At 43.7% G+C, this 13,643-nt stretch overlaps 1 protein-coding gene across 1 annotated transcript in view; it reads left to right on the top strand.

The window, feature by feature from the left end:
• The window catches only part of LOC126109641 (probable cytochrome P450 304a1), a 131,254-nt gene extending 119,015 nt beyond the window's left edge, over positions 1-12,239 (top strand). Inside the window, exons 8-9 of the mRNA XM_049914687.1 lie at positions 2,436-2,577; positions 10,113-12,239. Of these exons, the coding sequence (XP_049770644.1) occupies positions 2,436-2,577; positions 10,113-10,285 (315 nt within the window). The 3' untranslated portion in view covers positions 10,286-12,239. The remainder of the gene's footprint in view (positions 1-2,435; positions 2,578-10,112) is intronic.
• The last annotated feature ends 1,404 nt before the right edge of the window (positions 12,240-13,643 follow it).

Below are 13,643 nucleotides of genomic sequence, written 5' to 3'. Positions count from 1 at the left end.
AAACAATTACACTAGCCCCTCTCCTCACGTTCGGTCTGTGGAATCGGTTCGTCAGTATTTAATGTGGTTTACGAAATATATCCAGCGGTAACGTTAGGTGACCCTGTATATACACTGAAGCGCCAAAGAAGCGGTTATAGGCATGCATATTCAAATACAGAGATATGTAAACGGGCAGAATACGGCGGTGCGATCAGCAACGCCTGTGTAAGACAACAAGAGTCTGGCGCAGTTGTTAGATCGGTTACCGCTACTACAGTGGCAGGTTATCAAGATTTAAGTCAGTTTGAACGTGGTGTTATAGTCGGCGCACGAGAGATGGGAAACAGCATCTCCAAGGTAGCGTTGGAGTCGGGATTTTCCCGTACGATCAGTTAACGAGTGTACCGTGAACATCAGGAATCTGGTAAAACATCAAATCTCCGACATCGCTGTGGCTGAAGAAAGATCCTGCAAGATCGAGACCAACGACGAGTGAAAAGAATCGTTCAGCATGATAAAAGTGCAACCCTTCGCCAAATTGCTGCAGATTTCAATAATGCGCCATTAATAAGTGTCAGCATGCGAACCACTCAACGAAACGTCATTCATATGGGCTCTCGGAGCCGAAGGCCCACTCGCATACCCTTGATGGCTGTGTAACACAAAGATTTACAACTCGCCTGGGCCCGTCAACACCGACATTGGACTGTGAACATGTTGCGTGATCAGACGAGTCTCGTTGCAAATTGTATCAAGCAGATGAATGTGTACGGGAGACAACCTCATGAATCCATGGACCCTGCATGTAAGCAGGAGACATTTCAAGCTGGTGAAGGCTCTGTAATGGTGTGGGGCGTGTGCAACTGGAGTGATGTGTAACCCCTGATATGTCTAGATGTGACTGTTAACAGGTGACACATACGTAAGCATCCTGTCTGATCACCTGCATCCATTCATGTCTGTTGTGCATTCTTACGGATTTGGGCACTTCCAGCAGGAGAATGCGACACCCCACACGTCCAGAATTGCTACAGAGTGGCTCCAGGAGCGCTCTTCTGAGTTTAAACACTTCCGCTAGCCGCGAAACTCCCCAGACATGAACATTATTGATCATATGAGGGGGTGCCTTGCAATGTGCTGTTCAGAAGAGATCTCCACCCATTCGTACTCTTATGGATTCATGGATAGCCCTACAGGATTAAGGGGCTCCGGAACGCCCTATACTTGCAATGTTAAAATAACGCTTATAAATTACATCTTTCCTCAGAAAGTATTTGAGGTAGGAAGTTGAACTTTTTACAGATTATTTATTGGAATATGGGCTACAACTTAACACAGGGATTTTACAAAATTTTAGTTCAGTTATTAAAGATGATTTTTTCAATTGTAATGAAAATTCACAACATTTTTTTGCAATTTTTTATTTATATATTCAAAAATATACAGTTTTTTGGAAAAAGGCTGTGTTAAATTATGCAGAAGGTACTGTGTAACATTTACTGAAAGTTTGAAACAAATATGTTTGGAAGATCCTTAGAAAATATGTAATTAGTATGAGAAAATAAAAGTTTTGGGAATCGAGCGACAAAGATTGGATTAACTTTTTAGTGCATTCCAGGTCCATAGGATGGATTATCTTCATCCTCTGCAAACTCCTCCTCCAGCTTCCTCTTGTTCCTCCTCCTGTTTACTCTTGCTTGTATTTCTAGACTCTTTACAGCCCTGTCTGCAGCCCGAAGGCGTTCCTTGTCTAAAGCAAGCATCGCTCGTACCATGTTAGAACCTATCTTCATTCCCATATTTCTAAATACCTTGCACCTTACAATGTTGCCATCATTGAAAGTCGCAACAGCATCATACACACCAAAGTGAAGTGTTTCTATTCCAACAAATACAGTCTTGGGGAATTAATTACGAATATTTTCGAGATAACGACAGAGTAAATAAACATGAAACAATCGACAATCACACCAGCGATATATATTGAACCATCACAGGTTAGCCACAACACATACTTTATCTCACATCACTAAAATGTACCTGATGAACACGGACGTTAATAATAACACCATTTGACAGCAGTTTAACAGCGCCACAGTGGGTCACGCCCATGTAGAACACATTTCAAAAAAAATTTAAAAATTGTTGTAGTCTTCGGAATTGAATAAATTATATATCTATTAAAAGGTAATAGTCTGCAGATTCAGAAAACGCAAAAAAGTAAAAATTGAACTTTTCATGATTTTGAGCCTTTCCGGAGCCCCTTAATGGTATCAATTCCCTCCAGCACTACTTCAGGCATCAGTCGAGTCCATGGCACCTCATGTTGCGGCATTTGTGCGTGCTTGCGGGTGCCCTACTCGATATTAGGGAGGAATACGTGCTGGTCCTCTGAGAGACACTTGTTTTCCTCCAGCAACATTTTAGTGAGAAGGGTGGTTGTTGTGTTGCAGGGCAGTGTGGTCATAACGTGCCTGTGGAGCATGCACATGGACAAGGACGTGTGGGGAGACCCGGAGAACTTCAGACCAGAGAGGTTTCTGGACGAGAACGGACAGCTCAGCAGGAAAGACTTCAGCCTGCCGTTTGGTGCTGGTAAGTATTACTATCTCCTGCCTTGGCCCCTTTTCTTGTTACCTCTTATCCCTTCACAGTGTGCACAATATCCAGCAACCATCTTTCTACGAGCACTACTGACTTTTGCAGGCGTAAGCTTTGTTCGAAAAAGCCATTCTGCTGACAGACTTTTCTTTCCAGAGTCATGAGAATAAACCAAATTCATCACCAGCCTTGGACTTTTTCCAGAGTTTTTCTGCATCGATCAGTCCATTGTTGTTTTTTAGCGGCAGTCAGTTTATGTAGAATCTATGGACAACAAAGTTTTCTCGTGTCTAAGTGTTGTAAAATGTTGCGGATTGACTCACACCAATGCCCAATATGGTCCGATTAAATTCATAGGATGTTCGTCGATCTTCAAGCATTGGTCGAACAGCAGTAATAACAGCTGATCCTTGGCGTCCTTCTCGAAATTCGTGTCCTTTGAATTCGCTATAGTAATCGTACACTGTTGCTTTACATGGGACTTCTTCACCAAATATAGTTCTAACAAGGGAACCTCCCCATCGCACCCCCCTCAGATTTAGTTATAAGTTGGCACAGTGGATAGGCCTTGAAAAACTGAACACAGAGCAATCGAGAAAACAGGAAGAAGTTGTGTGGAACTATGAAAAAAATTAGTAAAATATACAAACTGAGTAGTCCATGCAAACATATGCTACATCAAGGACACTGGGAGTCAAGGAGCGCCGTGGTCCCGTGGTTAGCGAGAGCAGCTACAGAACGAGAGGTCCTAGGTTCAAGTCTTCCCTCGAGTGAAAAGTTTAATTTTTCATTTTCTGTTTATGTGACAAACTCTTATATTTTCATCACTTTTTTGGGAGTGATTATCACATCCACAAGAAAACCTGAATCGGGCAAGGTAGAAGAATCTTTTTACCCATTCGCTAAGTGTACAAGTTAGGTGGGTCGACAACATATTCCTGTCATGTGACTCACATGCCGTCACCAGTGTCGTATAGAATATATCAGACGTGTTTTCCCGTGGAGGAATCGGTTGACCTATGACCTTGCGATCAAATGTTTTCGGTTCCCATTGGAGAGGCACGTCCTTTCGTCTACTAATCGCACGGTTTTGCGGTGCGGTCGCAAAACACAGACACTTAACTTATTGCAGTGAACAGAGACGTCAATGAACGAACGGACAAATCATAACTTCGCGAAAATAAAGAAAGTAAAATTTTCAGTCGAGGGAAGACTTGAATCGAGGACCTCTCATTCTGCAACTATCCACGCTAACCACGGGACCACGGCGCTCCTGAGCTCATAGACTCCTTGATGTTGCCTATGTTGCGCATGGACTACTCAGTTCGTATATTTTGCTTATTTTTTTCACGGTTCCACACAACTTCTTCCTGTTTTCTCGATTGATCTGTGTTCAGTTTTTCAAGGCCTATCCACTGTGCCATCTTACAACTAAATCTGAGGGGGGTGCGATGGGGAGGTTCCCTTGTAAGCTTGACTTCACATAACTATTTAAAATTAAAAAAAAAACGACCATAGCCCGAAAATGTCTTCGAGTCCAATTCATTTTTCAGCGCACGCAAAATCTACAAATGATGATAGCTAATAAACCATTAGAGCAATTCGAACAAACCACATGGCAATCAACTGGCTAAACATTAGAGAGTACAGGTTGACAATTGTTGAAGTATATGAAAAAAACGTAAATTAGATGCAAACTATGGCGTGCACATACTTTATTCAACATGTAAACATCGGTACAGATATTCGCATTTAGGTTATAACATATTCGATATGCCAGCCGTCATTGGCGACGACGTGGCGTAGACGAATAGCGAAATTCTGCATGACTCACTGAAGTGTCGGAACATCGATGCTGCCGATGACCTCCTGAATGGCTGTTTTCAGCTCAGCAATGGTTTTGCGGTTATTGCTGTATACCTTGTCTTTAATATAGCCCAACGAAGAGGACTCGCATGTGTTCTGATCCGGAGAATATGGCAGTCAATCGAGGCCCATGCCAGTGGCCTCTGGGTACCCCAGAGCTAGAATGCGATCCCCAAAGTGCTCCTGCAGTACATCGGACACACCACTGCTTCGATGGGGTCGAGCTTCGTCTTGCATGAACCACATCTTCTACATCTACATCTATATTTATACTCCGCAAGCCACCCAACGGTGTGTGGCGGAGGGCACTTTACGTGTCACTGTCATTACCTCTCTTTCCTGTTCCAATCGCGTATCGTTCGCGGGAAGAACGACTGTCTGAAAGCCTCTGTGCGCGCTCTAATCTCTCTAATTTTACATTCGTGATCTCCTCGGGAGGTATAAGTAGGGGGAAGCAATATATTCGATACGTCATCCAGAAACGCACCCTCTCGAAACCTAGACAGCAAGCTACACCGCGATGCAGAGCGCCTCTCTTGCAGAGTCTGCCACTTGAGTTTATTAAACATCTCCGTAACGCTATCACGGTTACCAAATAACCCTGTGACGAAACGCGCCGCTTGGATCTTTGGATCTTCTCTATCTCCTCTGTCAATCCGATCTGGTACAGATCCCACACTGACGAGCAATACTCAAGTATAGGTCGAACGAGTGTTTTGTAAGTCACCTCCTTTGTTGATGGACTACATTTTCTAAGGACTCTCCCAATGAATCTCAACCTGGTACCCGCCTTACCAACAATTAATTTTATATAATCATTCCACTTCAAATCGTTCCGCACGCATACTCCCAGATATTTTACAGAAGTAACTGCTACCAGTATTTGTCCCGCTACCATATAACCATACAACAAAGAATCCTTCTTTCTATGTATTCGCAATACATTACATTTATCTATGTTAAGGGTCAGTTGCCACTCCCTGCACCAAGTGCCTATCCGCTGCAGATCTTCCTGCATTTCGCTACAATTTTCTAATGCTGCAACTTCTCTGTATACTACAGCATCATCCGCGAAAAGCCGCATGGAACTTCCGACACTATCTACTAGGTCATTTATATATATTGTGAAAAGCAATGGTTCCATAACACTCCCCTGTGGCACGCCAGAGGTTACTTTAACGTCTGTAGACGTCTCTCCGTTGATAACAACATGCTGTGTTCTGTTTGCTAAAAACTGTTGAATCCAGCCACACAGCTGGTCTGATATTCCGTAGGCTCTTACTTTGTTTATCAGGCGACAGTGCGGAACTGTATCGAACGCCTTCCGGAAGTCAAGAAAAATAGCATCTACCTGGGAGCCTGTATCTAATATTTTCTGGGTCTCATGAACAAATAAAGCGAGTTGGGTCTCACACGATCGCTGTTTCCGGAATCCATGTTGATTCCTACATAGTAGATTCTGAGTTTCCAAAAACGACATGATACGCGAGCAAAAAACATGTTCTAAAATTCTACAACAGATCGACGTCAGAGATATAGGTCTATAGTTTTGCGCATCTGCTCGACGACCCTTCTTGAAGACTGGGACTACCTGTGCTCTTTTCCAATCATTTGGAACCTTCCGTTCCTCTAGAGACTTGCGGTACACGGCTGTTAGAAGGGGGGCAAGTTGTTTCGCGTACTCTGTGTAGAATCGAATTGGTATCCCGTCAGGTCCAGTGGACTTTCCTCTGTTGAGTGGTTCCAGTTGCTTTTCTATTCCTTGGACACTTATTTCGATGTCAGCCATTTTTTCGTTTGTGCGAGGATTTAGAGAAGGAACTGCAGTGCGGTCTTCCTCTGTGAAACAGCTTTGGAAAAAGGTGTTTAGTATTTCAGCTTTACGCTTGTCATCCTTATCGAAATCAGGATCACTTTCGATAATGGGGATGGACTGATCTTCCAAAAGCTTCACGTACCGATCGGTAGTCACCGTGCCATCAAGGAATACCGCACCAGCCGGCCGAAGTGGCCGTGCGGTTAAAGGCGCTGCAGTCTGGAACCGCAAGACCGCTACGGTCGCAGGTTCGAATCCTGCCTCGGGCATGGATGTTTGTGATGTCCTTAGGTTAGTTAGGTTTAACTAGTTCTAAGTTCTAGGGGACTAATGACCTCAGCAGTTGAGTCCCATAGTGCTCAGAGCCATTTGAGCCAATACCGCACCTGTCATTCCATGACTGGACACTGCAAACCCGCTGAGAGTAAAGAGACTTCTCGACTGCGAAATGCGGATTCTCAGTCCCCCAAACGCGCCAATTTTGGTTATTGACGAACCTATCTAAATGAAAGTGGTCTTCGCAACTAAACCAAACCATACTGCGCATCTCATTCTGGAAACATCCCCCAGGCTGTGGCTAAGCCATGTCTTCGCAATATCCTTTATTTCAGGAGTGCTAGTTCTGCAAGGTTCGCAGGAGAGCTTCTGTAAAGTTTGGAAGGTAGGAGACGAGGTACTATAGTTCAATTCTTTTATCTTGGCGGCTCGCGCATGCCCGCCCAGACGCGGGAGATTGCTGCGTTGCCAGTTGCACACGACGCACGCGCCAATAGAAGCAGCGCCTAGTATAGCATAGTTCGCAAGCTTACGTTTAGGGGGGAGCGCGCAGTTTATGAAGTAACCCTTTCGCTGCTACAGAGACGTGCTCCCTGCATTCCGCGCTGTGCGCGATTTTGTCACTGCACTGCTCGCCTATGCAGACACATGGTGTTCCGACTGCTTTGACACTCTTATCATTCGCGCCCGGAGTAAATAAAACTTTTTATTACAGTCGCAAAAGACGTAATATTTCTCAATATTACATACGACACCTATGGGAAATTAAATGAGATATTGTTATACAGTAAATTTTATATGAAATTTAGGTATCTTGCCCACATTTCATTCTCAACATTGTGGCAATTAAAATCGACCATACGGAAAGTATACGCTATCGACTTTTACCTCTGCAAACTCTTCAAAATTTCGTGCAATGGTTTACTACATTTAATGCTGCACAATAACTGCGTTGAACATCGAAACAAAATTAAGTCATTTATGGAGGGAAGGTATCAGTCAACAAGATGTGTAAAAATCAAAATTTCTGGCCAAATAGTTTTTGTGAAATCGAATGATAAGAGTGTCAAAGCAGTAGGAACACGTGTCTGCACAGGCGAGCAGTGCAGTGATAACAAAATCGCGCACAGCGCGGAATGCGGGGAGCACGTGTCTGCAGCAGCGAAAGGGTTAATGAAGAGACAAAGCACTAGAAATTTCAAAAATTGCATTCAAACGAATAATATTCGTGAAGTAAGACACTTCGATATTGTTTTTAAATAATGAAAATATTAAGCATCACACAAGGATCGAACCCACACCTTTTCAGTTCATAGCCGAATACCTTAACCGTTACGCTAACGCAGCTCATGGGAGATACCTAACACGTCACGCAAAATACTCTCAAACACTATTGGCATGACTATGAATTACTCACGCTTCATCGAAGTACAATAGGAAATAAACAATTACCACTGTCCTTTATTGCGAAAAACGGTTCATGAGATTGATGCAAACACCTTTCCTTGCTATCGCCTGAATTAGGAGGCTTCTTGTTTGTTTGATTTAATTAATTAATAGAATATGAAGCAATTGGTATAAAGATTGCTTTTTACAAACTTTCTATAAAAGAAAGTCTGCTATCAAGACATTGGTTTTGTTCTATTACTTTATTTATGACTGAACGTTTCTAAAACAAGACACTCGTCTGTGCTCTGCACTGCAGTCGAGATCTGGCAACGTCGTTCTCTGTTCATTGGCTGACTGTGTTTTGTGACGTCAGATACGCAGAACGCGCCTAAACTCGGCCGCCAACATAAATGACGCGCACTCTAGCAGAAGTAAAGCTGTGAAGACGTGGCGTGAGTCGTGCTTGGGTAGCTCAGATGGTAGAGCACTTGCCCGCGAAAGGCAAAGGTCCCGAGTTCGAGTCTCGGTCCGGCACACAGTATTAATCTACCAGTAAGTTTCATACTGTGCATACTAATTCCCATTATGCCCCGCAGCCAACCGTGCAGTTTGAACGTCCTAACGCAAACCGTTCAGAAGTTATGACGATTTCATTTCATATACACTCCTGGAAATTGAAATAAGAACACCGTGAATTCATTGTCCCAGGAAGGGGAAACTTTATTGACACATTCCTGGGGTCAGATACATCACATGATCACACTGACAGAACCACAGGCACATAGACACAGGCAACAGAGCATGCACAATGTCGGCACTAGTACAGTGTATATCCACCTTTCGCAGCAATGCAGGCTGCTATTCTCCCATGGAGACGATCGTAGAGATGCTGGATGTAGTCCTGTGGAACGGCTTGCCATGCCATTTCCACCTGGCGCCTCAGTTGGACCAGCGTTCGTGCTGGACGTGCAGACCGCGTGAGACGACGCTTCATCCAGTCCCAAACATGCTCAATGGGGGACAGATCCGGAGATCTTGCTGGCCAGGGTAGTTGACTTACACCTTCTAGAGCACGTTGGGTGGCACGGGATACATGCGGACGTGCATTGTCCTGTTGGAACAGCAAGTTCCCTTGCCGGTCTAGGTTCGATGACGGTTTGGATGTACCGTGCACTATTCAGTGTCCCCTCGACGATCACCAGTGGTGTACGGCCAGTGTAGGAGATCGCTCCCCACACCATGATGCCGGGTGTTGGCCCTGTGTGCCTCGGTCGTATGCAGTCCTGATTGTGGCGCTCACCCGCACGGCGTCAAACACGCATACGACCATCATTGGCACCAAGGCAGAAGCGACTCTCATCGCTGAAGACGACACGTCTCCATTCGTCCCTCCATTCACGCCTGTCGCGACACCACTGGAGGCGGGCTGCACGATGTTGGGGCGTGAGCGGAAGACGGCCTAACGGTGTGCGGGACCGTAGCCCAGCTTCATGGAGACGTTTGCGAATGGTCCTCGCCGATACCCCAGGAGCAACAGTGTCCCTAATTTGCTGGGAAGTGGCGGTGCGGTCCCCTACGGCACTGCGTAGGATCCTACGGTCTTGGCGTGCATCCGTGCGTCGCTGCGGTCCGGTCCCAGGTCGACGCGCACGTGCACCTTCCGCCGACCACTGGCGACAACATCGATGTACTGTGGAGACCTCACGCCCCACGTGTCGAGCAATTCGGCGGTACGTCCACCCGGCCTCCCGCATGCCCACTATACGCCCTCGCTCAAAGTCCGTCAACTGCACATACGGTTCACGTCCACGCTGTCGCGGCATGCTACCAGTGTTAAAGACTGCGATGGAGCTCCGTATGCCACGGCAAACTGGCTGACACTGACGGCGGCGGTGCACAAATGCTGCGCAGCTAGCGCCATTCGACGGCCAACACCGCGGTTCCTGGTGTGTCCGCTGTGCCGTGCGTGTGATCATTGCTTGTACAGCCGTCTCGCAGTGTCCGGAGCAAGTATGGTGGGTCTGACACACCGGTGTCAATGTGTTCTTTTTTCCATTTCCACGAGTGTAGTTCAATAATTGTCATCGTGGAGTTCTCATTCGGTATATGAAACATTTCTTTTTTTTTTCCCCTTAGACACATGGTGCTCTAAAAGTTCCCGGTGTGCCCCTGTGTGTTGCAGGCAAGCGGCTGTGCGCGGGCGAGACGTTCGCCCGGCAGAACATGTTCCTGGCGTTCAGCACGCTGCTGCAGAGCTTCAGCCTCGCGGCCGACGGCGCGCCGCCTCTGGGCTGCAACATCCCGGGCAACGTGGAGACCCAGCCCTCCTTCTGGGCGCGCTTCCAAGCTCGCTGAAAGACAAGCCGCGTACGCCGCTCTACACGGCTGCCTCTGTTCGCGTTGGAAAACGCGGTCGAATGCGGGGAAAATATTACAAAACCTCTACACTCAATGTAATATAATGTTGAAGTTGAGTAGATTAGATTAGATTAGGTTTACTTTCATTCCAATTGATCCGTACTGAGGAGGTCCTCCTGGATGTGGAACATGTCAGAAAAACAACAATACATGACAAATATTTACAACTAAAACAAATAAGCTAATGTACCATTCCACAGGTCCCAAGTGGAATGATCGTCATTTTTTAATGAACACTGAGAGTCATTTTACAAATACTAATGCACTGAATTTAAAATAAAAAAGTTTTTTATTTATTTATAAGGTAATAAGCATGTAATACAACTACTGTAATACTTATTTACAATGAACACATTACTGCACTGAAATGGTGCAGAAGTTAGATTATACTTACACACACACACACACACACACACACACACACACACACACACACAGGAACAGACACACAAATTTTCAGTGAACACATTACTGCACTGAAATTGTGCAGAAGTTATGTTGTACTTATATACAAATCAGTTGGTTTTATTAAGAAATTCATCAATGGAGTAGAAGGAGTTGGCCACCAATAAATCCTTTAGGCTTCTCTTAAACTGAATTTCATTGGTTGTTCAGCTTTTTAGGCTGCTGGCAAGTTATTGAAAATGTGTGTTCCTGAATAATGCACACCTTTTTGTACAAGACTAAGTGACTTTAAATCCTTGTGAAGATTATTCTTATTTCTAGTATTGATTCCATGAATTGAGCTGTTGGTTTGAAAAAGTGATATATTTTTAATGACAAATTTCATTAAGGAATAAATATATTGGGAAGCTGTAGTTAGTATCCCTAGTTCCCTAAACAGACTTCTGCGGGATGTATTGGAGAACACGATTCCCCATTAGTGAATTACCCGATACCGTGTATTACTGTACGATTACATCAATTTACTAACAAAAGAGGGACTCCATTTTATCACTTTGAGCGATAAATGAATGATTTCTGTAGCAAAACGATTTCTCATTAGTGAATAACCCAATACTACGTGTATTTTTTTCGCACTTACGTCGATGCGCTAACGAAAGCTGCTTCATTGTATCACATTGAGCTATAATTAAATGATTAATGTACAATTTGCATGTATTTTGTGCTAATACCAGTTCTCATTACTTTTTTACGTTTTGTTAATAGTTCCACATAAAAATATTGTAGTGAATGACAAAAATTCCTTGTCAAAATGTTAATACTAATTATGGAATGAATTGATACGTAAAATTACCAGTTTAAAATTGATGAACCTTTATTCATTTCATTAGTTATTTTTCGATATTTACAATCAAATATTAAAACGAAGATTTAATAGCTCAAAACGCAAGAAGTTAATAACTCTGTAAATTAAGAGCTTTAATTGTATTTAAGCTCTTTAAGAATGGAATATGTTAGCTTGTTAATGAAAATGTTATAAATACCTCATGCAACAGAATTTGGTTGGCAGAAATGGACGAGCTGTGTATTATGTTAACATGATGCTGGAATCTGTACAAGTTGGTATGTGAGTAGAAAAAGCTAACTGGGAAGATATTAATAATTACCTTTTGCGTCTCGAAAATAATAAGAGATGTAATCAGAAAAGAGTGCCTGGTTACTAATTTGTGATAACGACCTTGGACTAGTTTGTCCTGTGTCGATACTACATAAAATACACTTTTATTCTTATTCTGACAATGTGCATTTCATTCTTACCATGTGGTCATATATTTAGGTTATTTTGCCAAGGAATTCAACTGCAGAGGTAGTTCTACCACTATGCAATGATAAAATTATTATGATGCACTTATTATGCATTTGTCATTGTTAATGTCTTTACCTTTATGTGCTGCTAACACATATAGCATGAATTATATACGTAACAGTTTCACTCAGTTAAAGTTACTTTGTTCTTACAAGAGCAAACTGAAGCATCATCACTTTGATGCAAAGATCGCAGTAAAATTTTGCTTTGTTATCTTCGTAAATGTTGAATAACATACAGCATGAGTCTACCTGATATGTGGAATAGATATCTTCATACATCTTTTTAAAGATACGTGCCTCACGCAAACAGATAAACTGCAGTATCAGTTTTGCTACAGAACGATGACGAAAATTAATCCAAAGTTAGTAAAATCTTATAAAATGTGTTGTTCTTAATTTTCAACGGTTAAGAAGTGGGCAGCTGAAGTCAAATATGACTACCTTTCTCTAGATTATGATCCACATGGAGGTCATCCTGAAACAGCAACCACAGAGGAACACGTCCAGAAAGTGTTCAGTAAAGTGGGACAGGACTGCAGAGGTAAGGTTTAAGTGATGATATACTGAAGGAAACTTCACGAATTACAGTAACACTTAAAGTGGCATTGATCCGGTTTTTGGCTACTACACAACAAAGCCGAAAAGAGATGTAACACCGCTGAATCCTATATGTGGTGCGGCCAAAATCTTTCCTAGTGAACCAAGAGGCAGGCAGAATGGGCCAATAGACAAGCGGAATTTCAGCAAGGAAGGACCACGGATAGTACAGTGAATGCTGAACGACTGCTACACACCATATGAGCTGGATGTCCAAGCCACCAACGCAGCAGAACATCACGGTGACAGAGAGATACTGTCAAATGATAACTGTGCAAAATGGCATGAGAGAGTATAAGTCAGGTACAAGGGTAACTACCCAGTACAGCGTAAGGTTGCCATCCGTGGACCAATGCCATGGATGGATCGTCGCTCTAGTTTTGGCTGCTGGCATCTAGCTATGGTGAGCTGAGTTAACAGTTGAGAAATATGTCACCATCTTAGTTTGAAAGTTGCAGGTTACAGTGAAGAACTGATGTAAATGCATGAAGAAAACTGTGTTATTTGATGTAGTGTTGGGTTCAAATTCGATTGTGTATGTTGATAACACAGATTATTCCAGCTATACTAGGTGTACACTATTGGCAAATGAATCTGAACTACACTCCTGGAAATTGAAATAAGAACACCGTGAATTCATTGTCCCAGGAAGGGGAAACTTTATTGACACATTCCTGGGGTCAGATACATCACATGATCACACTGACAGAACCACAGGCACATAGACACAGGGAACAGAGCATGCGCAATGTCTGCACTAGTACAGTGTATATCCACCTTTCGCAGCAATGCAGGCTGCTATTCTCCCATGGAGACGATCGTAGAGATGCTGGATGTAGTCCTGTGGAACGGCTTGCCATGCCATTTCCACCTGGCGCCTCAGTTGGACCAGCGTTCGTGCTGGACGTGCAGACCGCGTGAGACG

This window comes from Schistocerca cancellata, chromosome 12 (genome assembly GCF_023864275.1).
Source record: "Schistocerca cancellata isolate TAMUIC-IGC-003103 chromosome 12, iqSchCanc2.1, whole genome shotgun sequence".
In the NCBI taxonomy this organism is placed as follows: Eukaryota; Metazoa; Arthropoda; class Insecta; order Orthoptera; family Acrididae; genus Schistocerca; species Schistocerca cancellata.
The sequence above is the reverse complement of the archived record's forward strand: the minus strand, read 5'-3'. Positions and strand labels throughout refer to the sequence as shown.